Consider the following 26,863-nt stretch of genomic DNA (forward strand, 5'->3'; position numbering starts at 1 on the left):
CTGCTGCTGGATGCGACAATGATTATTAGTGAATCACTTTTTGATACGAATTTGATTGGTTGAAAAGCCGGCGCCACAGCGCCCAAAAGTCAATGCATGGCGACGTGCCGTGCGTTCCGGTTGGATGAATGTTAGAATAATGTCAATGGTTTCGATTCCACCAGCCATCAAAAAGCACACACATAAAAAAAGAGTGAACGGAGTTCAGTCAGCTGTAAGAAGGAAATATGACACACATGAGCGGATATGAATAATGAATTGACAAGCTGACATTTTAAAATAGTAAGTACATTTCGGCAAAGGCAAGCTTCCGCGGGGGCTTATTTCATTTCAATGCGAGATGAATTCATGCTTGTTTTATGCTACTTTCTACCAACCTATTCTACTAGGTACATACAAAGTAGTTAGCTCTGGTAGACTGTTCAATTGCCATAGTGATGTAAACGAGGCAGCGGCAGACTGTGGATGGCAAGACAAAAGCTGTCCGGCCAGACGAATCCTATTGGTGACGGGGAGTGTTGCCAAAACCAATAATGTATGACAATTTTTAAATTTTTATGAATCAGGAAATATGTCATTTCACATTTTATTCTCTGTTCATCTAAATGGTGATACGGTCAAAATTTGGTCAATATCAACTGGACGTATTTCTTTCAATTTTGCCTTTAAATGCAAAATTGAAAGAAATACGACGATGCTGACGAAGTTTGACTGCGTGGTAATGGACGACGAAACCTACGTCAAAGCCGACTACAAGCAGCTTCCGGGACAGAAGTTTTATACGGCAAAAGGAAGGGGAAAGGTAGCAGATATTTTCAAGCACATGAAACTGTCAAAGTTTGCGAAAAAAATTTTGGTTTGGCAAGCCATCTGTACCTGTGGCTTGAAAAGCAGCATTTAGCAAGAAATTTATTTGAAAGAGTGTTTGAATAAAGGTTTGCTGCCTTTCCTGAAGAAACACGGTTGTTCCGTACTGTTTTGGCCGGATTTGGCATCTTGCCATTACGGTAAAAAGGCCATGGAGTGGTACGCCACCAACAACATGCAGGTGGTTCCCAAGGACAAGAACCCTACCAACACGCCAGAGCTCCGCCCAATTGAGAAATACTGGGCTATTGTCAAGCGGAACCTAAAGAAGACCAAAAAAACTGCTAGGGTTAAGCGTAAGGCCCGGCAATTCGGATTTGGAAAAGCGGAAGCCTTGCTGAATATTTTTCCTGAATTTTATACTAACTAAATTTGAAAAAGAAATTTACTTTGATTTTTTAAATAAACGATTTCACCGATTTACACGCGTTCTCCATTGACCAAAATTTGACCTATTACCCTTTAGTTTGATAAAACATAGCTATTTAAAATTCACGATTATTGAAACAAATTTAACTGTTTTTTGGCTATTGTTATTTTAATCTATAGTAGTTTAAAAATTAGGAAAAAAAGCTATCTCAAAATTTTAACACTTTCCTGTTCTTTAATTTGCTGTGGTCCAAAGTTACAGTTGTTTAATCTTAAAAAAATGGATCTGGAAACATTCATTTTCAGTTTTGAATAAATACTAAAGTAACAAATTAACTGCAAAACTGTATCAAACTCATGATCATTTCTTATCAAAATATTGATGTCATCTGCGTAAGCAAAAACTATTCTAAATTTATTGTTCCAGAAAATGCCATCAACATATTGATAAATCATTCTTATGAGTGGTTCGACGTTGAGTGTGAATAAAGCCATGCTTAATGGACATCCTTGTCTTACTGAACTACAAATTTGGAATGATGAAGTTAATAACCCATTCACTTAAACCTATGATGTTGCATTTAGATAAAGTCTTTTCAAAAAATTTATAGATTAAACTGGAAATCCAAAGTGATTCAAAATCTTCCACAAAAAATCATGATCAACACGATCAAAAGCCTTTTCTAAGTCTATTGTAAGTATTGCACATTTCAATTTTTCATTATCATTGACTTTGAGAAAAACATATCTTAAGTCCAATAATTTTTCAACACAATCTGATTGTCCATGATCTATTAATTCTGTTAATGAAGGCCGAAGACGCAGCATTTTAGTCAAAATTTTGTAATCTGTGTTTAACATGCTAATTGGTCTTTTATTGTGAATATCATACTGATCTCCTTTTTAAGGTACTAGGGTGATAATTCCTTCTGTAAATAAAGCTGGTGAATATTGACCATCAAGGAAATAATCGTTAAAAAGTTTCAACATTTCTTCTTTAACTTCTTCAAAGAAAATATTTTAAAACTCATAATTTATTCCATCTGGTCCTGGGGATGTTTTTGAAGATGCGCTTCATAACTAAAAGGGCGAGTTAGAATGTTAACCGATGCCTCATCTAGCTGTTTAGAGATGCAATCCAAAACGCCTTCTCTATCTTCAACAACTGTTGAGATTTTTTTTAAAGTCTCTGCAAAATGCGCATGAACAAATGATTTTAATTGTAAAGAATTATCAATTATTTCGTCATTTATTCTTAGTTTTAAAAATTTTGATGGATCGTGTCTCTATTCAAAAAGGATGTAAGCTAGACCAAAGAGATTTCATCTGAATGAATAGTACTTGCTTAATAATCTATGCTGCTCCAATTCAATAATTTTGGATTTAACAAGCTTCATTTCATCAAGGGGTCCTGAATTCTGTTCCTCAATCATTTCCTTGAGACAATTGTAATAGAAATTCTTTGAATCATGGGACTGTTCATTAATATTGAAATTTTCAAATTTAAATATTTTTTTTACATTTTTCTTGCAATCATTTTTCCACATAAAGCTCAAATTTACATAGGAATTTCGTAGTTTTAACTGCCTGTATATATTTTTGAATTTTTCTTTGACCGGATTATAATTCAATGACGAAACATTCATTTTCCAGAAACCACGTCCAATGAATTGGTTTTCAAAATTTATAGAATTATATTTCAAAACTATACCATGATGATCTGAAAATGGCAGAGAAATTGTTTCTATGTATATTGATAATAGAGGAAAAAATATCAGAAGATCCATAAACTCTATCTAATTTTGATTTGGAAGAACCACGACAAAATGTAAAGTGAGTTTTTTCTTTTTTTCAATTTGAACTCAAAATCGATCAGTGAGAGCGATTCTACTAGTGTTTTCAATCCGTAGCATAAGTTTATGACTAAGGAGTTGCAATCACTTTTCAATTAAAGTCTCCAAGCATGATATTTTTACTAGCGCTTTGTAAATAAATGAGCATTTTACCAATGATAAAATGAATTATCACGTTCTTTCCTAACATTTGTACCAGAATGGGCATAAACGTTGATAACATTCATTCCCTCAATTTCAACCGAAGTTATTCTGCCATTGGAATTTAAAATTGGGTTTCTGAATTCAAAATTTTTAAGTATCAGAATAGCTGTTTTTTTTATCCTCACTGATGTTTACAATTGCAAAATGGGTTGTTAGAAAGCTAAAATCTTTGAAAGACACCTCTTGAACGCAAACAATATCAATATCATGGTTCCATATAAATTCTCTTAAAATAGATTTTTTCAAATCTGAATTATTAGAATTTAAATTAAGTGCTACAAGTTTTCTGACTAAATTCATTTTTTAAAAAAATAGACTTAATAAGCAAAGATATCAAAAAATAAAAGAAATGTTAAAAGTTTTTAATAATTAATTTTCCAAATAAAAACTCACTAAGAACAAGGTTGAAAAGCAAAGAAGAAAAATTAAAAAAAAAACTTTATTTAGATCGTGTTTTCACTACGATCTTCGATAGCTTTTAAGACAGTATTTTTTGGTCGTCTTCTTTCCCCTTTTACCCCTTGCGACGACGTTTATTCGCGACGCTTCCCCCGTGGAGACGAAAAACAAACCCCCCAAAGGAAAGAAAATTTATTTTAAAAAATAGATGTCATGATTTTTCAAGTTCAGATTTTTCAACAAAAAAATGTATAAATTTATTTAGTGTGGGCAATTGTAATAAATTTATGTTTTTTTTAATTTGATAAAAACCTATTCTCATGCCTACAGAATATTCTAAAAATAATTTCGTGAGAATTGGTTTAGAATCTGTGATAAGATTCGAAATCAAGCTGCAGAATCAGGATCCAAGATCAGGCATCATGATCAGGAAGCGGGATCGAAATTCAGGATCCAGGATCCAGAATCAGTAGGGACTAATGGGAATGCTTGAACCCATTTCAAATTGTACATAATTATTTCATGAGTGAAACATTTTAAAGTGATCAATAAAAATAATCACAAGTCACATATTGTTAAATTTTTCAAACAATTTTTTTTTTAGATACCAGGTTTGTTGTTTTTTCCTATTTGGCAAATTTTTTTAGAACATTTGATTCATGGAAAAAAACCAGTATCGAGATACAGCTAAGGAATCAAGTATCCCCAGGGATCAAGTATCATCATTCTTCCCTATTCATTAACAATCTAAGAATCAGGTACAAGAATCCAGAAACCGGATCTGAACCTGGGATCAAGATTCACGATATGTGTCTATGATAAGGATTCAGAATCAAGATTTAAGATCCGAATAAAATTCCGAAATTGAGGATCATTATTCGGATCAGAAAACATGATTATTTAGGATACAGATAGTGGTCCAGATTCATGGTAACGGCCCATGTATAGGGGAGAGTGGGGATACTTGATCCCCTTTTCTTATTTTCACCATATCTTTTTGGAAAAATTTAGCAACTCGACGTCTTTGATATTTTCTGACAGCTTGTAACTTCAAGTTTCTATGCTCCAAAAATTAGAACGATACTTGAACCCGTTGATGAACTAGAAGCATTTTCGTGGGAGTAAAAAAACTGCGATTTTTCTGAAGTTAGGGGAGACTTGATTCCCCATTGAAGGAGACTTGATGTTTTATTCAGGAAGCCCTAATCCTTGTATAAAAATCAAACAAAACTCCAAGATAGAATGTTAATTAACTATTTTGGTCATGTTTGTTCTCATTTCACAATTTATACCAAACATAAGAAGAAAACTCTATAACTTTGTCTCAACGCTAATAACATTGCATACTGAAAGGCGCTATTTTTTATTACTAGGAAAAAATTAATTATTTTTGCTCTTTTCTTCAGACAATTGTTTGATAAATATTAGTATTTGGATAAATATTAGTAATTTCGTGATCAGCAATCATAACGGACAATTCAGAAGAAGAATATGCCGTTTGGAAGAGGGATCAATTGTACCCAACTCTAGGGGATCAATTATACCCATAATCAAGATTTTATAAAACTTTTTCTGAAAAAAGTTGAGAGTTTTCCATTGCTTTGAAAATATGGCATTATAAAGTTCATTTTACGCTCGAACGATTGATACATTGGAACAAATATTTTTTTCATAATTTTCCCATGTAAGGAACATTTTAAAGTGATGAAAAAAGATCTTCAAGTTACATTTTGTGAAATTTTTCAAACAAAGTTCAATTACTCAAACAATTATTTTGTTAAAATATTTTAAACTACAAGCATTGTTATTTTGCCCATTTTGGCACATTTTTCTAGAACATTTGATCTTCGTAAGACATTCCAGTTTCGAGATATAACGAAGGAATCAAGTATCCCCAGGGATCAAGTATCCTCATTCTCCCCTACAGAATCAGGACCCAGAATCAGGATTGAAATCAGGAATAGGATCACATTCTATTCTGGGTACCAGGCTCAGGATCCGAGATCCAACTAAGATCTCGAAACGAGCGCAGAATCGGATTCAGAGTTCAGAATAAGGATCGAGATTCAGAATTCGAGATCAGATCTAGAACGAGGCTCCAAAATGAAGATCCAGATGGATGCGAGAGTCAAAGATCGTGATAAGATTCAGAAAAAGGAACAAGATCAGCATCACTTTCGTCACCGACCGTGGCCTAGAGGATAGCGTTTAGGTCTTCTAAGCCAGAGGTCATGAGATCGAGTCTCGGTCACGGTACTCTTTCTGTGAGCTGGTGGTAGTCGTGATTATAGGATTCTTACAAATCTTGATGCAGAGATTCACTCAAACACGTCTTTCCCTCACAAGAATAGATCAATAACTAATTTTGTTTTGTTTGATTTGCCCTGTGTAGCCAAAATAACATAACAATATTAACTCTCATCAGCATTAGATTTCATTACCCCAATCAGCACTAGGAGTGTCAATTTGACACCACAAGCTCAAATAGTTATAACTTTTGGCGTGTTCAACCGATTTAAACAAAACTTATATCAATAGAAACCTCGTAACGTCAGTAGAATATGTTTAGAACATTATATATATAGCTAAAGTTACTAGTTTTCTCGTTATTCAGCATGAAAGAAAAAAAATCCGAAAAAACATGTCTCACGAAAACTGCTGTAGTTCATATATTACAAGTCCAAAAAAATATTTGCCTTATGCGTATGAAAGCTGAAGTAAATGCCTACATCATGAAGACAAAAAATATTTTTTTAAATTTTTTTTAATGAATTGGTCACAAAAAGTTCAAAAAAGTGGTCTAAAAAACCTACTTTTCATTCGATTGCTTGTAAATACTGTTTGAGCGATGGTAGAGTTTTGAAAAAAATATGACTACGAAATCTATTAAAATTCCAACGTTTTACTGTCTTTAGATTTTTGATGCAACAAAAATTGAAATTACTGGAATTTTCCAAAGTTCACTACTTTGCGCGATTTTTTTACAAACTGAAATTTCATCTATTTTTGTGTTCCACCGTCAGGTTGTACCCGGATTTTCAGTGCTTTTACTTTGTTTGGACCAATCAAAAGTATATGCATTGGAAAGCAAATTGAATCTACATTCTAGTGAGGTGCAACAAATCACGCTGTGAGATTTCACAAAAATATAAAATTTATAAACGTAAAATCATTCCTGAATTTCTAGAACTACAAGCAGCGAGTCCAGCAAAACGTGTTTGTTTGCTCTCCGAGTAGGTACGTTGGGTGGTGATTTGGGCAGAGAGCGAAGCCGACAGACCAAGAAATGCACAACACGCATCATTATTTAACTTCAGCTTTCATATGCATAAGGCAAATATTTTTTTGGACGTGTAATATATGAACTACAACAGTTTTCGTGAGGCATGTTTTTTCGGATTTTTTTTCTTTCATGCTGAATAACGAGAAAACTAGTAACTTTAGCTATATATAATGTTCTAAACATATTTTACTGACATTACAAGGTTTCTATTGATATAAGTTTTATATGAAGTTCATAATAATTCAAACGACTTAAATAGATTTTACTTTTGTGGTGTCAAAATGACACCCAAAGTCGGAAAAAGGAGTTTTTTTGTACAGGCTTCCAGGGTTCGTCCATAAAAACAGTAAAGATGCAATATTGAAGAACTTTTGAATTCATTTAGGGTCCCCAAAGAAATTTTTGTATTTTGAAGCTTCTGAAAAAAGTTACAAGCCTTCAAACCTGCAATGGTGTCAAAATGACACCCTAATGCGGATGAGGGTTAAATTTGATTTACATTCTGCATATCCTTCATCTAATCTCTTCACTTGATACGTGAGATATTTAAAAAAAATTATAATCAAGTAGGTCTTGGAATTTACTTTTCGACATTAAATTCAATGCTTTGAAGTAGTAATTTTCGATACTGTTTGTTTCCAGTGTCAAAATGTTCACTTCTCATCACCGAATTACAAAAAAGAATTCCAGCAACCCTTCGTGTGCCGAAAATGGCCCCGATGAAAACTGCCATACTCGTCCATGAGGATGAGAGTTATACAACATGCATGAAACATGTCTTCATTGAAATTCCAGTCAAAAAGCGACATAAAATACCGGGAGTTATTGGTTTTGAGCTCCTGGTTTCCCCATATTTTCGTGAATAGTTCAAATTCCAACCAAACGAGGTCCGCCAAAAACTGGACCAGGAGGACGAAAATATGTCGGTGATTCAGTTTCGTCAAAATACAACTTGAAAAAAAAAAAGAATAAATGTGATGGCATAAGGGGAGAGGCACACTATCGGTTGCCAATCGATGATGTGTTGAATATTTGATTGAATTTAATTTCTGAATATTGATTAAACCGCAGTATTTACATGATATCAATTAAGGCATCAATTTCCGCCTCCCTCGTAGCCACAACGATCAACTGGCGGAATGGGAGCAGAAAATCGGAAACGCGGAAGGGTTTGTCCATCACTGGCAGAAATTTCTCAGCTCCTGGAAGCTGGAGCATATTTTGCCAAAATTGAAAATATCGAATTCGAATTCAACGGATGCTCTATGCTAGTTTTTCGGATGTGGACGAACAACGATGGCGGCCAATTAGACTTTCGTGATAACGCGATGGCTTCTCGTGTTCACTTGAGGTCATGTAAATTAATTCGAACGATAAATGATGTTGATTTGTTTGTTGCGAGTCGAACGGCCGGAAATTTATTGTAAAGTGTATTTACGTTTGATTGGTGGTCATGCTGATCGGGTTTTCATAAAATTGTGTTTATTTGGGTCGAAGTTTGCTGTAGGGTGTTTTCGAATGTATGCATTTTCAAAAGAACTCATTTGTACTGTGGCTTATGCCAGAAAGATAGAACTTACAAGTTGTCCTTTTTGAGGCCGAAAAGAAAATTTCAAAAAATCAAGAAATCGAAAAGATCATAGGAAAACCGAGATCAGTAGAATAATCAAAAAAATAAGGGAAATAAAAAATAACAAGAAAACTTAGGAAACCAAGAAAATTATGAGAATGAAGAATATCAAAAAAATTAAGACAATCACAAAATTTGAGAAACTTATTTTACTCAGGAAGAAAAAAGCCGGAACAAATTTCAAATCGTTCAAGAATACAATCAAAAATACATTTTTTTCAACTTGATTTATTACAAAAATAAAAACAAAACCACTTTTATTAAAAATTCAAATAAATTCAACAAATCACAAATTTCAAAAAAATAACGAAAAACTAGAAAATTAAATAAAATCAAGAAAACCCAGAAAATCAAGGAAATAACAAAATCAAGAAAATCCAGAAAATCCAGAAACCAAGAAAATCAAAAAAATCAAGAATATCGAGAAAATCAAATAAATCAAGGAAATTACGAAAATTGAAAAAAAAATCAAGAAAATAAAGAAAATCAAGAAAATCGAGAAAATCATGAAAATCCAGAAAATCAAGAAAATCTAGTAAATTAAGAAGATCAAGATAATCAAGAAAATCTTTAAAATCAAGAAAATAAAGAAAAACAAGAAAATCAAGACACTTACACAAATCAAGAAATCTCAGAAACGAAGAAAATCTACAAAATCAAGAAACCAAGAAAGTCAAGAAAATCAAGAAAAAATCTATAATATTAAGAAAATAAAGAAAGTCAAGAAAATCAAAAAAATCAAGCAAATCAAGAAAGTTAAGAAAATCAAGAAAACAAGAAAATCAAGAAAATCAAGAAAATCAAGAAAATCAAGAAAATCAAAAAAAATCAAGAAAATCAAGAAAAACAAGAAAATCAAGAAAATCAAGAAAATCAAGAAAATCAAGAAAATCTAGAAAATCAAGAAAATCAAGATAATCAAGAAAATCAAGAAAATCAAGAAAATCCAGAAAATCAAGAAAATCAAGAAAATCAAGAAAATCAAGAACATCAAGAAAATCAAGAAAATCAAGAAAATCAAGAAAATCAAGAAAATCAAGAAAATCAAGAAAAACAAGAAAAACAAGAAAAACAAGAAAATCAAGAAAATTAAGAAAATCAAGAAAATCAAGAAGATCAAGATAATCAAGGAAATCTAAAAATCTAGAAAATCAAGATAATAAAGATAATGAAGAAAATCTAGAAAAATCAGAAAACCAAGAAAACCAAGAAAATCAAGAAAAGCAAGAAAATCTAAATAACCAAGAAATTAAAAAAAAAACTAGAAAATCAAGAAAATTAAGAAAATCAAACCAGAAAATCAAAATAGAAAATCAAACAAGAAAATCCAGAAACTAAGAAAATCAAAAAAATCAAGAATATCAAGTAAATCAAGAAAATAAAGAAAATTTAGAAAATTAACGAAATAAAGAAAATCATCAAGAAAATCTAAAAAATCCAGAAAATCTAAAACACCAAAAAAATCTAGAAAATTTAGAAAATCAAGGTTGTTCAGTCCGACAAGCGGACTGAGAAATGAGAATAGACGCGAGAGTAACACACCGAGAGAGCGAAACGGTTGCTCTCGCTGAAAGCGTCGAGAATGTTCTACGCGATTCCATCTGGCGCAAGCACGTGGTTGTGTGCTTGCTCGTCAGCCTATTTAAGGGCGCATTCTTTATGCGCCTAGGAGTCAGTCTATATCAAACCGTCAGACCGTCGAGATGGGACGGAGAAAAAGTGTATATAAAAAGTGTATATAGTAGAATATAAGTAAATAGAGAAATATAAGAAAGTAAACCGATACAAGTGCTTCTTTCTTCTGGTGCTTCGCTCCGATGCCTTGCTCCCGGGTCCAGCTGCCACAATCGGCTCTTTTCAGAGCCCCCTATCCAGAAAGAGTTTTGGATCTCGGTCAACCAGGCGACCGAGATCCCCCCCGAGCCTTGGCCGCCAGGCAGCGTCAAGAGGACCTGCCTCCACTGATGGGACAACCATGCGTGGTTGTCTCTTTAGGTCCAATCCCACAAGGGGAGCGGACTATCAGTGGTAGTTTCCCAAGCGCTCACACCGACCCGGCCTTGGCCTCCAGGTACAGTCCGAGGACTTGCCTCCACTGGTGAGACAGCCACCAGGGGTTGTCTAGGAGAGGCTCACTCCCACTAGGGGAATGAGTCCCACCAGTGGTCGTTTTGCCAAGCGCCGGACTCACAGTCCACCAATGGCTTTTCATGGCCACAACAAAGGTAATCAAGAAAATCTAGAAAATCTAGAAAATCAAGAAAGTAATGAAAACAAAGAAAATCAAAATACTCACATAAATCAAGAAAATCAAGAAAACTAAGAAACCAAGAAAATCAAGAAAATCAAGAAAATCAAGAAAATCAAGAAGATCAAGAAAATCAAGAAAATCAAAATAAATCAAATAAATCTAGAATATCAAGAAATAAAGAAAATTAAAATAAATCAAGATAATCAAGAAAATAAAAAAAGAGAAAAAAAACTAAATAGAAAAAATCAAGAAAACCGCGAAAATCAACAATATCAAGAAAGTCAACCAAATCAAAAAATCAAGAAAATCAAGATAATCAAGAGAATCAAGAAAATCAAGAAAATCAAGAAAATCAAGAAAATCAAGAAAATCAAGAAAATCAAGAAAATCAAGAAAATCAAGAAAATCAAGAAAATCAAGAAAATAAAAAAAAAGGAAATCAAGAAAATCAAGGAAATCAAGAAAATCAAGAAAATCATGAAAATCAAGAAAATCAAGAAAATCAAGAAAATCAAGAAAATCAACCAAATCAACCAAATCAAGAATATCAAGAAAATCAAGAAATGCAAAAAAAAATCAAAAAATCAGAAAACCAAGAAAATAAAAAAAAATCAAGAAAATCAAAAAATCAAGAAAATCAAGAAAATCAAGAAATCAAGAAAATTAAGAAACCAAGAAAAAAAATAAAAATACAAAAAAAAATAAAAATACCAAAAATTAAAATAAAAACTAAAAATACAAAAAATCAAGAAAATCAGGAAAAATAAAAAAAAATTAACAAAATCAACAAAATCACCAAAGTCAACCAAATAAAAAAAAATCAAAAAAAATCACAAAATCATTAAAATGAAAAATCATGAAATAAAAAATTTAAGAAAACGAAACACATTTGAAAAATTAATAAAATCAAAAAAAATAAAAAAAAAACAAAAATACCATGAAAACAGATAAATTAAAAAATGAAAAATTGAATTGAATAGCTCAGTTGGCAAGCCAGTTGCTTCCTGAGCCGATGTCCGCGAGTTCGAGGCCAAAAATTAACATCAAACACAGTTTTACCGGATAAGTTTTTCAAAAACTGTCCGCCATCTGCAACGTTGATATAAAGTCGGAATGCCATAAAGATGGTAAAACAACTATAACCGAAACAAAAAAAAACATGAAAAACTTGAAAAATGTCTTAAAAATTATCGAGTTTATCGATGAAACGTAAAGTCCTTTTAAGTAAGAGCATCTTGAGATTATGATTTTTTTTTAAATATTTTTCTACAGTGAATACTGGTGCTCAATTTAATTGAATCAGAACATCTCTCACTTTTTCTTTTGGCTGTAGACCTATCGATCCAGAATATTCAATCAAAACATCTTCTTAGTCCACTATCCTTTTCAAATGATGTTCAAGATAACATGTTTCTATTCACTCAGTCATCAAATGATAAAAAAAAAAACAAAGAACACCTTAAACCATGTTATAGCTAAGCCAATAGCCTTGGGCAATAACTTCGAACCAAATAAATCAATCAGCCCAACTCCTAATGTCAGAAATCTGTTCGTTAATCGGTTCCTCCAATTGCAAAATCTCGGTCTCAGGCGCCATCAAAAATGGCTCCCCTTGAAAAACCATAAGCAAATATTTACCCCCCCAGTTTCTAAATTGGATCCCACAAGGGAACAAATCAAAAAGCGATTTGCACGATCTCGAGAGTTGGTTTATAAACAGCATCCGGGGCATCTACACCGCCGTTTTCGTTGCCGTCAACATCGTCTTTTCCAACTCCGGCAAATCCCTCGCGTGTGTATCGTTTCAGGGCATCCCGACCGATCCTCATCCTCCTCTCTTCTTAGTCTTCATCCGGCACCGGAAGCTGCTGGAATGAAAATGTAAACAATTTTTCAAAGCTATCGAAATCAATTGGTCTCTTTCGAATCGCCGGTTCTTCACCATTTATCTTATCCCCAAATGGCGTTTCCTTCGTTCGTTGTGTACGATCTGTATTTTTTTATTTCGATTGATTTTCTTTGCTGTGGTTTCAAGATGCTAGCAAAGTCACAACTTTTGGAACGGTGAAGCTTGGAAACGAATCAACCTTTAAGAGCTTGCGGGAAAAAAATTTAAAAAAAAATTAAAACAAAACAAAAATACAAAAATGATAAATATTACAATAATGAAAACATATTACAAAAACAACAAACAATAAAAAAAGTAACTCAAAAAAAAAATAAAAAAATGACAAAAATTACAAAAATTACAAAACTTTAAAAAAAAAATACAAAAACAAAAATTACAAAACTTTAAAAAAAAAATACAAAAATTATAAAAATTATAAAAATTACAAAAATTACAAAAATCTCAAAAATTACAAAAATTACAAAATTTACAAAAATTACAAAAATTACAAAAATTACAAAAATTACAAAAATTACAAAAATTACAAAAATTACAAAAATTACAAAAATTACAAAAATTTCAAAAATTACAAAAATTACAAAAATTACAAAAATTACAAAAATTTCAAAAATTACAAAAATTACAAAAATTACAAAAATTACAAAAATTACAAAAATTACAAAAATTACAAAAATTACAAAAATTACAGAAATTACAAAAATTACAAAAATTACAAAAATTACAAAAATTACAAAAATTACAAAAATTACAAAAATTACAAAAATTACAAAAATTACAAAAATTACAAAAATTACAAAAATTACAAAAATTACAAAAATTACAAAAATTACAAAAATTACAAAAATTACAAAAATTACAAAAATTACAAAAATTACACAAAATTACAAAAATTACAAAAATTACAAAAATTACAAAAATGACAAAAATTACAAAAATTACAAAAATTACAAAAATTACAAAAATTACAAAAATTACAAAAATTACAAAAGTGACAAAATGACAAAAATGACAAAAATGACAAAAATGACAAAAATGACAAAAATGACAAAAATGACAAAAATGACAAAAATGACAAAAATGACAAAAATGACAAAAATGACAAAAATGACAAAAATGACAAAAATGACAAAAATGACAAAAATGACAAAAATGACAAAAATGACAAAAATGACAAAAATGACAAAAATGACAAAAATGACAAAAATGACAAAAATGACAAAAATGACAAAAATGACAAAAATGACAAAAATTACAAAAATTACAAAAATTACAAAAATTACAAAAATTACAAAAATGACAAAAATGACAAAAATTACAAAAATTACAAAAATTACAAAAATTACAAAAATTACAAAAATTACAAAAATGACAAAAATTACAAAAATTACAAAAATTACAAAAATTACAAAAATTACAAAAATTACAAAAATTACAAAAGTGACAAAATGACAAAAATGACAAAAATGACAAAAATGACAAAAATTACAAAAATGACAAAAATGACAAAAATGACAAAAATGACAAAAATGACAAAAATGACAAAAATGACAAAAATGACAAAAATGACAAAAATGACAAAAATGACAAAAATGACAAAAATGACAAAAATGACAAAAATGACAAAAATGACAAAAATGACAAAAATGACAAAAATGACAAAAATGACAAAAATGACAAAAATGACAAAAATGACAAAAATGACAAAAATGACAAAAATGACAAAAATGACAAAAATGACAAAAATGACAAAAATGACAAAAATGACAAAAATGACAAAAATGACAAAAATGACAAAAATGACAAAAATGACAAAAATGACAAAAATGACAAAAATGACAAAAATGACAAAAATGACAAAAATGACAAAAATGACAAAAATGACAAAAATGACAAAAATGACAAAAATGACAAAAATGACAAAAATGACAAAAATGACAAAAATGACAAAAATGACAAAAATGACAAAAATGACAAAAATGACAAAAATGACAAAAATGACAAAAATGACAAAAATGACAAAAATGACAAAAATGACAAAAATGACAAAAATTACAAAAATGACAAAAATTACAAAAATGACAAAAATTACAAAAATTACAAAAATTACAAAAATTACAAAAATTACAAAAATTACAAAAATTACAAAAATTACAAAAATTACAAAAATTACAAAAATTACAAAAATTACAAAAATTACAAAAATTACAAAAATTACAAAAATTACAAAAATTACAAAAATTACAAAAATTACAAAAATTACAAAAATTACAAAAATTACAAAAATTACAAAAATTACAAAAATTACAAAAATGACAAAAATTACAAAAATTACAAAAATTACAAAAATTACAAAAATTACAAAAATTACAAAAATTACAAAAATTACAAAAATGACAAAAATTACAAAAATTACAAAAATTACAAAAATTACAAAAATTACAAAAATTACAAAAATTACAAAAATGACAAAAATGACAAAAATTACAAAAATTACAAAAATTACAAAAATTACAAAAATTACAAAAATTACAAAAATTACAAAAATTACAAAAATTACAAAAATGACAAAAATTACAAAAATTACAAAAATTACAAAAATTACAAAAATTACAAAAATTACAAAAATTACAAAAATTACAAAAATTACAAAAATTACAAAAATTACAAAAATTACAAAAATTACAAAAATTACAAAAATTACAAAAATTACAAAAATTACAAAAATTACAAAAATTACAAAAATTACAAAAATTACAAAAACTACAAAAATTACAAAAATTACAAAAATAACAAAAATTACAAAAATTACGAAAATTACAAAAATGACAAAAATTACAAAAAATACAAAAATTACAAAAATTATAAAAGTTACAAAAATTACAAAAATTACAAAAATTACAAAAATTACAAAAATTACAAAAACTACAAAAATTACAAAAATTACAAAAATTACAAAAATTACAAAAATTACAAACATTACAAAAATTACAAAAATTACAAAAATTACAAAAATTACAAAAATTACAAAAATTACAAAAATTACAAAAATTACAAAAATTACAAAAATTACAAAAATTACAAAAATTACAAAAATTACAAAAATTACAAAAATTACAAAAATTACAAAAATTACAAAAATTACAAAAATTACAAAAATTACAAAAATTACAAAAATTACAAAAATTACAAAAATTACAAAAATTACAAAAATTACAAAAATTACAAAAATTACAAAAATTACAAAAATTACAAAAATGACAAAAATTACGAAAATTACAAAAATTACAAAAATTACAAAAATTACAAAAATTACAAAAATTACAAAAATAACAAAAATTACAAAAATTACAAAAATTACAAAAATTACAAAAATTACAAAATTACAAAAATTACAAAAATTACAAAAATTACAAAAATTACAAAAATGACAAAAATGACAAAAATGACAAAAATGACAAAAATGACAAAAATGACAAAAATGACAAAAATGACAAAAATGACAAAAATGACAAAAATGACAAAAATGACAAAAATGACAAAAATGACAAAAATGACAAAAATGACAAAAATGACAAAAATGACAAAAATGACAAAAATGACAAAAATGACAAAAATGACAAAAATGACAAAAATGACAAAAATGACAAAAATGACAAAAATGACAAAAATGACAAAAATGACAAAAATGACAAAAATGACAAAAATGACAAAAATGACAAAAATGACAAAAATGACAAAAATGACAAAAATGACAAAAATGACAAAAATGACAAAAATGACAAAAATGACAAAAATGACAAAAATGACAAAAATGACAAAAATGACAAAAATGACAAAAATGACAAAAATGACAAAAATGACAAAAATGACAAAAATGACAAAAATGACAAAAATGACAAAAATGACAAAAATGACAAAAATGACAAAAATGACAAAAATGACAAAAATGACAAAAATGACAAAAATGACAAAAATGACAAAAATGACAAAAATGACAAAAATGACAAAAATGACAAAAATGACAAAAATGACAAAAATGACAAAAATGACAAAAATGACAAAAATGACAAAAATGACAAAAATGACAAAAATGACAAAAATGACAAAAATGACAAAAATGACAAAAATGACAAAAATGACAAAAATGACAAAAATGACACAAATGACAAAAATGACAAAAATGACAAAAATGACAAAAATGACAAAAATGACAAAAATGACAAAAATGACAAAAATGACAAAAATGACAAAAATGACAAAAATGACAAAAATGACAAAAATGACAAAAATGACAAAAATGACAAAAATGACAAAAATGACAAAAATGACAAAAATGACAAAAATGACAAAAATGACAAAAATGACAAAAATGACAAAAATGACAAAAATGACAAAAATGACAAAAATGACAAAAATGACAAAAATGACAAAAATGACAAAAATGACAAAAATGACAAAAATGACAAAAATGACAAAAATTTCAAAAATTACAAAAATGACAAAATTTACAAAATTTATGAAAATGACAAATATGACAAAAATGACAAAAATGACAAAAATGACAAAAATTACAAAAATAACAAAAATTACAAAAATGACAAAAATGACAAAAATGACAAAAATGGCAAAAATGACAAAAATGACAAAAATGACAAAAATGACAAAAATGACAAAAATGACAATAATGACAAAAATGACAAAAATGACAAAAATGACAAAAATGACAAAAATGACAAAAATGACAAAAATGACAAAAATGACAAAAATGACAAAAATGACAAAAATGACAAAAATGACAAAAATGACAAAAATGACAAAAATGACAAAAATGACAAAAATGACAAAAATGACAAAAATGACAAAAATGACAAAAATGACAAAAATGACAAAAATGACAAAAATGACAAAAATGACAAAAATGACAAAAATGACAAAAATGACAAAAATGACAAAAATGACAAAAATGACAAAAATGACAAAAATGACAAAAATGACAAAAATGACAAAAATGACAAAAATGACAAAAATGACAAAAATGACAAAAATGACAAAAATGACAAAAATGACAAAAATGACAAAAATGACAAAAATGACAAAAATGACAAAAATGACAAAAATGACAAAAATGACAAAAATGACAAAAATGACAAAAATGACAAAAATGACAAAAATGACAAAAATGACAAAAATGACAAAAATGACAAAAATGACAAAAATGACAAAAATGACAAAAATGACAAAAATGACAAAAATGACAAAAATGACAAAAATGACAAAAATGACAAAAATGACAAAAATGACAAAAACGACAAAAATGACAAAAATGACAAAAATGACAAAAATGACAAAAATGACAAAAATGACAAAAATGACAAAAATGACAAAAAAGACAAAAAAGACAAAAATGACAAAAATGACAAAAATGACAAAAATGACAAAAATGACAAAAATGACAAAAATGACAAAAATGACAAAAATGACAAAAATGACAAAAATGACAAAAATGACAAAAATGACAAAAATGACAAAAATGACAAAAATGACAAAAATGACAAAAATTTCAAAAATTCAAAAAACTGACAAAAATGACAAAATTTAAAAAATTTATAAAAATGACAAATATGACAAAAATGACAAAAATGACAAAAATTACAAAAATAACAAAAATTACAAAAATGACAAAAATTAAAAAACAAATGAAATGAAAAAATGAAATGGAAAAAAAAAAAACAAAAATTTATATAACGCCAAAATTGACATCAAAAACTAAATTTTTGATTATAACCCAGATCTGCTTGAATGACTTTCAAGAAAAAATGACAAAAATGACAAAAATGACAAAAATGACAAAAATGACAAAAATGACAAAAATGACAAAAATGACAAAAATGACAAAAATGACAAAAATGACAAAAATGACAAAAATGACAAAAATTTCAAAAATTACAAAAATGACAAAAATGACAAAATTTACAAAATTTATTAAAATGACAATGACAAAAATGACAAAAATGACAAAAATGACAAAAATGACAAAAATGACAAAAATGACAAAAATGACAAAAATGACAAAAATGACAAAAATGACAAAAATGACAAAAATGACAAAAATGACAAAAATGACAAAAATGACAAAAATGACAAAAATGACAAAAATGACAAAAAATGACAAAAATGACAAAAATGACAAAAATGACAAAAATGACAAAAATGACAAAAATGACAAAAATGACAAAAATGACAAAAATGACAAAAATGACAAAAATGACAAAAATGACAAAAATGACAAAAATGACAAAAATGACAAAAATGACAAAAATGACAAAAATGACAAAAATGACAAAAATGACAAAAATGACAAAAATGACAAAAATGACAAAAATGACAAAAATGACAAAAATGACAAAAATGACAAAAATGACAAAAATGACAAAAATGACAAAAATGACAAAAATGACAAAAATGACAAAAATGACAAAAATGACAAAAATGACAAAAATGACAAAAATGACAAAAATGACAAAAATGACAAAAATGACAAAAATGACAAAAATGACAAAAATGACAAAAATTTCAAAAATTAAAAAAACTGACAAAAATGACAAAATTTAAAAAATTTATAAAAATGACAAATATGACAAAAATGACAAAAATGACAAAAATTACAAAAATAACAAAAATTACAAAAATGACAAAAATTAAAAAACAAATGAAATGAAAAAATGAAATGGAAAAAAAAAAAAAACAAAAATTTATATAACGCCAAAATTGACATCAAAAACTAAATTTTTGATTATAACCCAGATCTGCTTGAATGACTTTCAAGAAAAAATGACAAAAATGACAAAAATGACAAAAATGACAAAAATGACAAAAATGACAAAAATGACAAAAATGACAAAAATGACAAAAATGACAAAAATGACAAAAATGACAAAAATGACAAAAATGACAAAAATGACAAAAATTTCAAAAATTACAAAAATGACAAAAATGACAAAATTTACAAAATTTATTAAAATGACAATGACAAAAATGACAAAAATGACAAAAATGACAAAAATGACAAAAATGACAAAAATGACAAAAATGACAAAAATGACAAAAATGACAAAAATGACAAAAATGACAAAAATGACAAAAATGACAAAAATGACAAAAATGACAAAAATGACAAAAATGACAAAAATGACAAAAAATGACAAAAATGACAAAAATGACAAAAATGACAAAAATGACAAAAATGACAAAAATGACAAAAATGACAAAAATGACAAAAATGACAAAAATGACAAAAATGACAAAAATGACAAAAATGACAAAAATGACAAAAATGACAAAAATGACAAAAATGACAAAAATGACAAAAATGACAAAAATGACAAAAATGACAAAAATGACAAAAATGACAAAAAATGACAAAAATGACAAAAATGACAAAAATGACAAAAATGACAAAAATGACAAAAATGACAAAAATGACAAAAATGACAAAAATGACAAAAATGACAAAAATGACAAAAATGACAAAAATGACAAAAATGACAAAAATGACAAAAATGACAAAAATGACAAAAATGACAAAAATGACAAAATTGACAAAAATGACAAAAATGACAAAAATGACAAAAATGACAAAAATGACAAAAATGACAAAAATGACAAAAATGACAAAAATGACAAAAATGACAAAAATGACAAAAATGACAAAAATGACAAAAATGACAAAAATGACAAAAATGACAAAAATGACAAAAATGACAAAAATGACAAAAATGACAAAAATGACAAAAATGACAAAAATGACAAAAATGACAAAAATGACAAAAATGACAAAAATGACAAAAATGACAAAAATGACAAAAATGACAAAAATGACAAAAATGACAAAAATGACAAAAATGACAAAAATGACAAAAATGACAAAAATGACAAAAATGACAAAAATGACAAAAATGACAAAAATGACAAAAATGACAAAAATGACAAAAATGACAAAAATGACAAAAATGACAAAAATGACAAAAATGACAAAAATTTCTAAAATTACAAAAATGACAAAAATGACAAAATTTACAAAATTTATAAAAATGACAAAAATGACAAAAATGACAAAAATTACAAAAATAACAAAAATTACAAAAATGACAAAAATTAAAAAACAAATGAAATGAAAAAATGAAATGGAAAAATAAAAAAAAAAACAAAAATTTATATAATGCCAAAATTGACATCAAAAACTAAATTTTTGATTATAACCCAGATCTGCTTGAATGACTTTTAAGAAAAAAGTTAAAAAAGGTTTCCATTTGTTCGGTGCTAAATTTTTTATAAACTAAGGGAATTTATACAAAATTTAAAAAAAAATAATGAAATCCAAAAACATATAGGTCATTTTTAAGCAGAAGTCAAAGGGGTTTTCAGTGTTCAAATTCTCCCAAAATCAGTTTAAAAAAAAAATCTCCATGCATTGTCGAAATTTACAATAAAAGTTCAGAGGCTAGAACAAATGGCTTTCGTATTTTGAAATTCAAATAAATATCCAGGACAAAACTTTAGTTCTGCAAAAATAAAATCAGAGGCCAGAATCAAAACCAACAGGTTTTTAGGTTTGTTTTCAAAATCAATCCGATTAATCCAATTTTTATCACTTACAGTTTGTTCCCAAAAAATAATGACTAAATGGAGTTCAAGCCAATATATTCAGTTATATTTTTAACTAATTTCAATCGCTAGCTGGTAGAGACTTGAACTTTATATTTAAAATATTAGTTTTTCTAAAAGCTATCGATTTTAAGGAAACATGTTTGACAACATCGAAAACAATCTTAGGTTTTAGAATTGTATCTCAAATAATGTATTTTTCGTGACATAATTACCGTAAAAAGGTGCGTCGTGCAACAGCAGGGTTAGACGCAACATTTGTACCACAACACTTATTCAATTTTTATTTCAATAAAATGTAATTTAATAATAATTTAATGATAACAAAAAGATGATGACATGGTTTCCCACATCGTGAGATAGTTTTTTATCATAGAAAATTCAAAAGATCGAGCAAAAGATTGACAAATTTGTACATTTTTCGATGCCGTAAAAAACTTCACCCAGTATGACGGTTTGGCTTAATGATATCACCTATAAACTTTATATTGCTTTTATAACCCTATATCAACACTGTTGGTGTTAAAAATATTTTTCGAATAATCATCAATTTTTTTAAAATAAATCTTTTAATAATTTAGTTACTAGCCTGAGCTAAAATACATGAAAATGCAAATTAAAAATTCACTTTTCAAATCTCGTTTCCATATTCTGAAATATAAATCGTTTTGCATCACGCGATTGTTAAATTAAACAAATCCATCCATCCAAACATTATTTTTTATAATTTCTGCTAGTAGAAATTTTTGTAATATTTTTTACCCCTTAATGTATGCAGCACACTCATGCTTTTTCTCTAAAAACACTTTTGACAGAAGAATAAAAAATTAAATTCGAACAATACCAAAAATTATTGCAATTCGGTTGTTTTTTTCTCCTGATCAGGTTATGACATCACAAATATTTAAAAACCCAGTGAAGTTGAACTGTGATGCCACAGTTGACGGTATCTACTTTTGCTGAAAAACTCAAAAGCAAACTGCAATCCCCTTTACATTATTACGTTTTGATCAAAAAGTAAGGTTGTGACGTGAATTCACGCTAGAATTGATTATTGTTTTAACCAGCGTGCGACGATTACTGAATCGGTTAATCCGAAACAAAAGATAGCAAAGATAAACCTCGTGATTACGGTAACTTTGACTTTAAACGAAACGCTTCGCCAAAACGACGGGACAGTAGCGAAGTGATGTTCGAAGATGGAAGGTGAGCTGTAGACTTCAAACGTTAAAATTACATAAAATCTCCCTTTTTTCTCTTTTTTCCCCGAAACAGGTCTATGGCGACCGTTGGCAATAGCCTCTCTAATACTAATCCTCGTAGCTGCAGTCTACGGTGGTGACGATGATCAGGCACTTTGTTCCGGCAGGGATGATTTCAGCTACGTGAGAAATCCGGAGTTTTGTGCCCGATATTTCATTTGCATTTTCGGTTTCGCTTATCCGTTGCGATGTAGCGGATTGTTGTGGTTCGATGAGACGACCCAGAGTTGTAGGAACGCTACGTTGGTGAGCTGTGACCTGGAAGATGGACCGAGTACACCGGCTCCAACGCCAGGTATTTGCGAGGGTGCTAGGGACAGTGAGCTGGTGTTGCATCCCGGGTTTTGTAATACCTACTATTTATGCATTGGGGAAGTTGGAACGGCTGTGGTTTGCCCCTTTGGAATGTGGTTCGATCAGGAAAGGGGGATTTGTGCGGACGCTAGAGATGTGAGCTGTCCTCATGGGCCAACCGGGGCAGCACGATGTCGATTGGAGGAAAATTTCGAGCTAGTACCGAGTGAAGAATATTGCTATCGGTTTTATCAGTGCGTCAACGGATTTCCTTATCCGATGATTTGTCCAGATAAAATGTGGTTTGATGAAGATAGGGATGTCTGTGATTGGGAAGATAACGTCGAGTGTAGTGCTGATCCGGGTGAATCGGTTCGACCTCCTACAGCCGATATTTGTGCTTTCACTCCAAACGGATTGCAGAGGGCTAATCCGACAGCGTGCAATAAATTTTATGTGTGTGTTGGGCAAGTTGGGTGGCCTTTTGTTTGCCCTAGAAATCTTTGGTATGATTCAGTTGCACAAGCTTGTGTAACATCAGCGACAACCAACTGCCCTTTGGGCCCTGAAATACCTCCACCGACAGTAACGACTCCATTCACGCGTTGCGAAGACGTACCAAATCTGTCTTTTGTAGCTAGCGACGAATTCTGCTACCAATACTTCCAGTGCAGAAATGGAGTTCCGTTCCGTTTAGTTTGTCCAGTTGGACTGTGGTTTTCATTGGAGGCTCAACGCTGCTTAGACCGTGATCAAGTGGATTGTGAACTAGAACATCCACCTCAAACTTCTGACCCTACACCGGGTATTTGTTCCGGTATAACGGATGGTGTTCTCGTAGAACATCCGCTACACTGCAACCAGTATTATTTGTGCGTCAATAACAATGGGATTCCGACTCTCTGCCCTGTTGGTCTGTGGTTTAATGAAAAAACCCAATCCTGTGATAACCCACTGTTTGTGGACTGCCCGCATGCACCAGTGACACCCGCACCAGACCCGTTTGCCATTTGCAATAACGTGTTTGACTACCGATTCGTGAGAAGCGAATACTATTGCTACCGGTACTTCCAATGTATTCGAGGCACACCGTACCCCCTCGTTTGCCAGGAAGGTTTATGGTTCGACATACAAAGGCAAATTTGTGATAGCCCTACAAATGTTCAGTGTGATGCTATTGAACCTCCCGTCACTCGACCGCCGAATTTTGATGGAGCTTGTGAAGGCGTTCCCGATGGACGTCTGGTTCCGCATCCCGGTTTCTGCAATGAATACTTCCTGTGTGTTCGCGAAACTGGTTGGCCATTGATTTGCCCAGTTGGACTGTGGTTTGACTTTTTTGGTCAAACCTGCTCTTTAGCTGGAACTGTAGGCTGTGATGCAGCACCGGTTCGACCGACACCCGAAGTGGATCGCTACGCAGTTTGCCAAGGAATCCCCGACAATGCCTACGTCCGCGATCCGAACTTTTGCTACCGTTACTTCAAGTGTGTTAGTGGTTCACCTTTCCCGATGATCTGTCCTAACGAGCAGCGTTTTGATGAGCGTCAACAGCGCTGTAGACCTGCTGCGGATGTTGAGTGCCCTGTTGAAAATGAACCTCCGCGACCTCCAGCTACACCCGGTATTTGCAACGGTGTTCCCAATGCTATACAGGTAGCAAACCCAAGGGCTTGTAATCAGTTCTACACCTGCGTGAATCAGGTAGGATTCCCGCAAGTATGCGGGCCAGGTCTGTGGTTTGATGAAGCGCAACAGACGTGCTCACCACCGGAGATTACCATGTGTGATCTTGGTCCTCCGATTACCACCACACAAGCTCCACATCCCTGGGCGCTTTGTGACGATGTTCCAAACTATTCGTTTGTCCCAAGCCCTAACTACTGCTACCGGTTCTTCCAATGTATTGAGGGAGCACCATACCCTATGATTTGTCCCGGTAACCTATGGTTCGATCGTGATCGACAGATGTGTGCTGACCCTGATGACGTTTGGTGCCTCGTGAATCCGAATCCACCGGTTGTCCCTCCAACGCCCGGAATTTGTAACGGAGTAGCTGACGGACGTCAGGTGTTGAACCCACGAGCCTGCAACCATTTCTACATGTGCGTCGATCAGGTTGGGTACCCTCTGGTATGCCCGGCCAACCTTTGGTTCGACGAAGAACAACAAATTTGCTCCCCACCCGGTAGTGCCTACTGTCCACTGTCTCCTCAAACAACGACTCCATCGCCGTACGAACGCTGTCAGGGAGTCCCAGACTACGGAATGGTGCGAAGCGATTTCTACTGTTACCGGTTCTTCCAGTGTATCGATGGAGCGCCGTATCCTATGATATGCCGACCAGGCCTCTGGTTCGACTTGGAACGGCAGATGTGTGACCTGAGTAACAACGTTCAGTGTGATCTACGACCAGGTGACGAGGAACCAATTATTCCTTCACCCAACATTTGTGTGGACATTCCCGACGGTAGATTGCAACGGAACTGGAACTTTTGTAATCAGTAAGTTAAAGATTTATTTCCAAAAAAACGGAAACTTCACAAATGTTTTTTTACAGGTACTACCTATGCGTATCGGAGGTTGCCTTTCCGCTAATTTGCCCCGACGGACTGTGGTTCGATCAGAACAATCAAGTGTGTGACCTTCCGGAGAATTCCTTCTGCCCTTTGGGGTCTCCAACACCTCCACCGCCTACCGATGATCGCTGTGCCGGCGTGGATGACCTCGCATTGCTAGGGGATGACGAGTTCTGCTACCGCTACTTCCAATGTCGAAGCGGAATTGCCTACCCGTTGACCTGCAATGTGCTGGAGTGGTTCTCCGAGGAAACCCAGAGTTGTACTCTGTGGCTCAACGTCCAATGCGATGGAGAAGATCATCCGACCGAGAATCCCCCAACGGAAGGCATCTGTGAAGGTGTTCCAAGTGGAATTCAGGTCCAGCACCCCGAGTTCTGTAACCAGTTCTACGTTTGCAATAACAACCAAGCCTTCCGAGTGCTCTGCCCTCCGGGACTTTGGTTCCACGAACCGGATCAGACCTGTTCCAGTCCGAGGGATGCAGATTGTCCACACGGACTCTCGCCTACGGTTTCGCCCGTTGAAGATGTGTGCGTAGGAGTGGCCGATGGAGTTCGGGTGCCGGATCCTCGGGATTGTTCGTGGTTCTTCACTTGTTTTGGGGAGAGTGGTTTCGCAGAACCATGTCCGGAGGGTCAACTGTTTGACGGTTATCTGCTACGCTGTGTCTCCGCCGAGGAAGCCCAGTGCCCGGACACGGTTGTGACGAAATCAACTCTAGTTCGATAGAAGAATTGCTGATGTGTAACAAAATCGAAAAATGATTATGAGTTGCAGCTAGCAAGAGTGATAAATAGATAAAATAAAAATCAACGGTAATAAATTTTTGTTTTTCTATCAGCCGTTTCCCAGCTTATCAAACGAACAGCTGATTTCTCATTGTTTACAGGGTGACAAAAAAGTCCGGTCACACTTTTTTGGGGTCGCCTGTAGCCTACACGTTGCATCTCTCTGGTGCCATCTATACATCAAATGAAAGGGCTAACTCTGCTGCCCAAAGTGGCAGAGTTTCGTTTCTGTGCAGTTTGTTTACATTGAGTTGTGAGCCATGGCAGAGTTAAGGGCAGCTGTTATCGCTGCTCGGTTTGGCGCGCAGATGACGAGATTATTTTTTCGGACGAGAAGCTGTTCGATTTTATTTCGAAGGATGAATGGCCTCCGTCGTCTCTGGATCTGAATCCTCTGGATTATTTCGTGTGGGGCTACATGATGTCGAAGCTGAACGAGTATAAAATAACAAACTTGGAGCAATTCAAGCGAGTTATCACGAAAATCTGGGACGAGATGCCGATGGAG

General features: G+C 31.0%; 1 protein-coding gene across 1 annotated transcript; it reads left to right on the forward strand.

Annotated features, from left to right (window-relative positions):
• The first annotated feature begins 22,628 nt into the window (after positions 1 to 22,628).
• LOC129754051 (uncharacterized) lies at positions 22,629 to 26,296 on the forward strand. Its single transcript, XM_055749910.1, has 3 exons — positions 22,629 to 22,635; positions 22,705 to 25,489; positions 25,546 to 26,296. Exons 1-3 carry the CDS (start codon positions 22,629 to 22,631, stop codon positions 26,294 to 26,296), a joined length of 3,543 nt encoding a protein of 1,180 aa, XP_055605885.1.
• The last annotated feature ends 567 nt before the right edge of the window (positions 26,297 to 26,863 follow it).

This window comes from Uranotaenia lowii, chromosome 3, assembly GCF_029784155.1.
Source record: "Uranotaenia lowii strain MFRU-FL chromosome 3, ASM2978415v1, whole genome shotgun sequence".
In the NCBI taxonomy this organism is placed as follows: Eukaryota; Metazoa; Arthropoda; class Insecta; order Diptera; family Culicidae; genus Uranotaenia; species Uranotaenia lowii.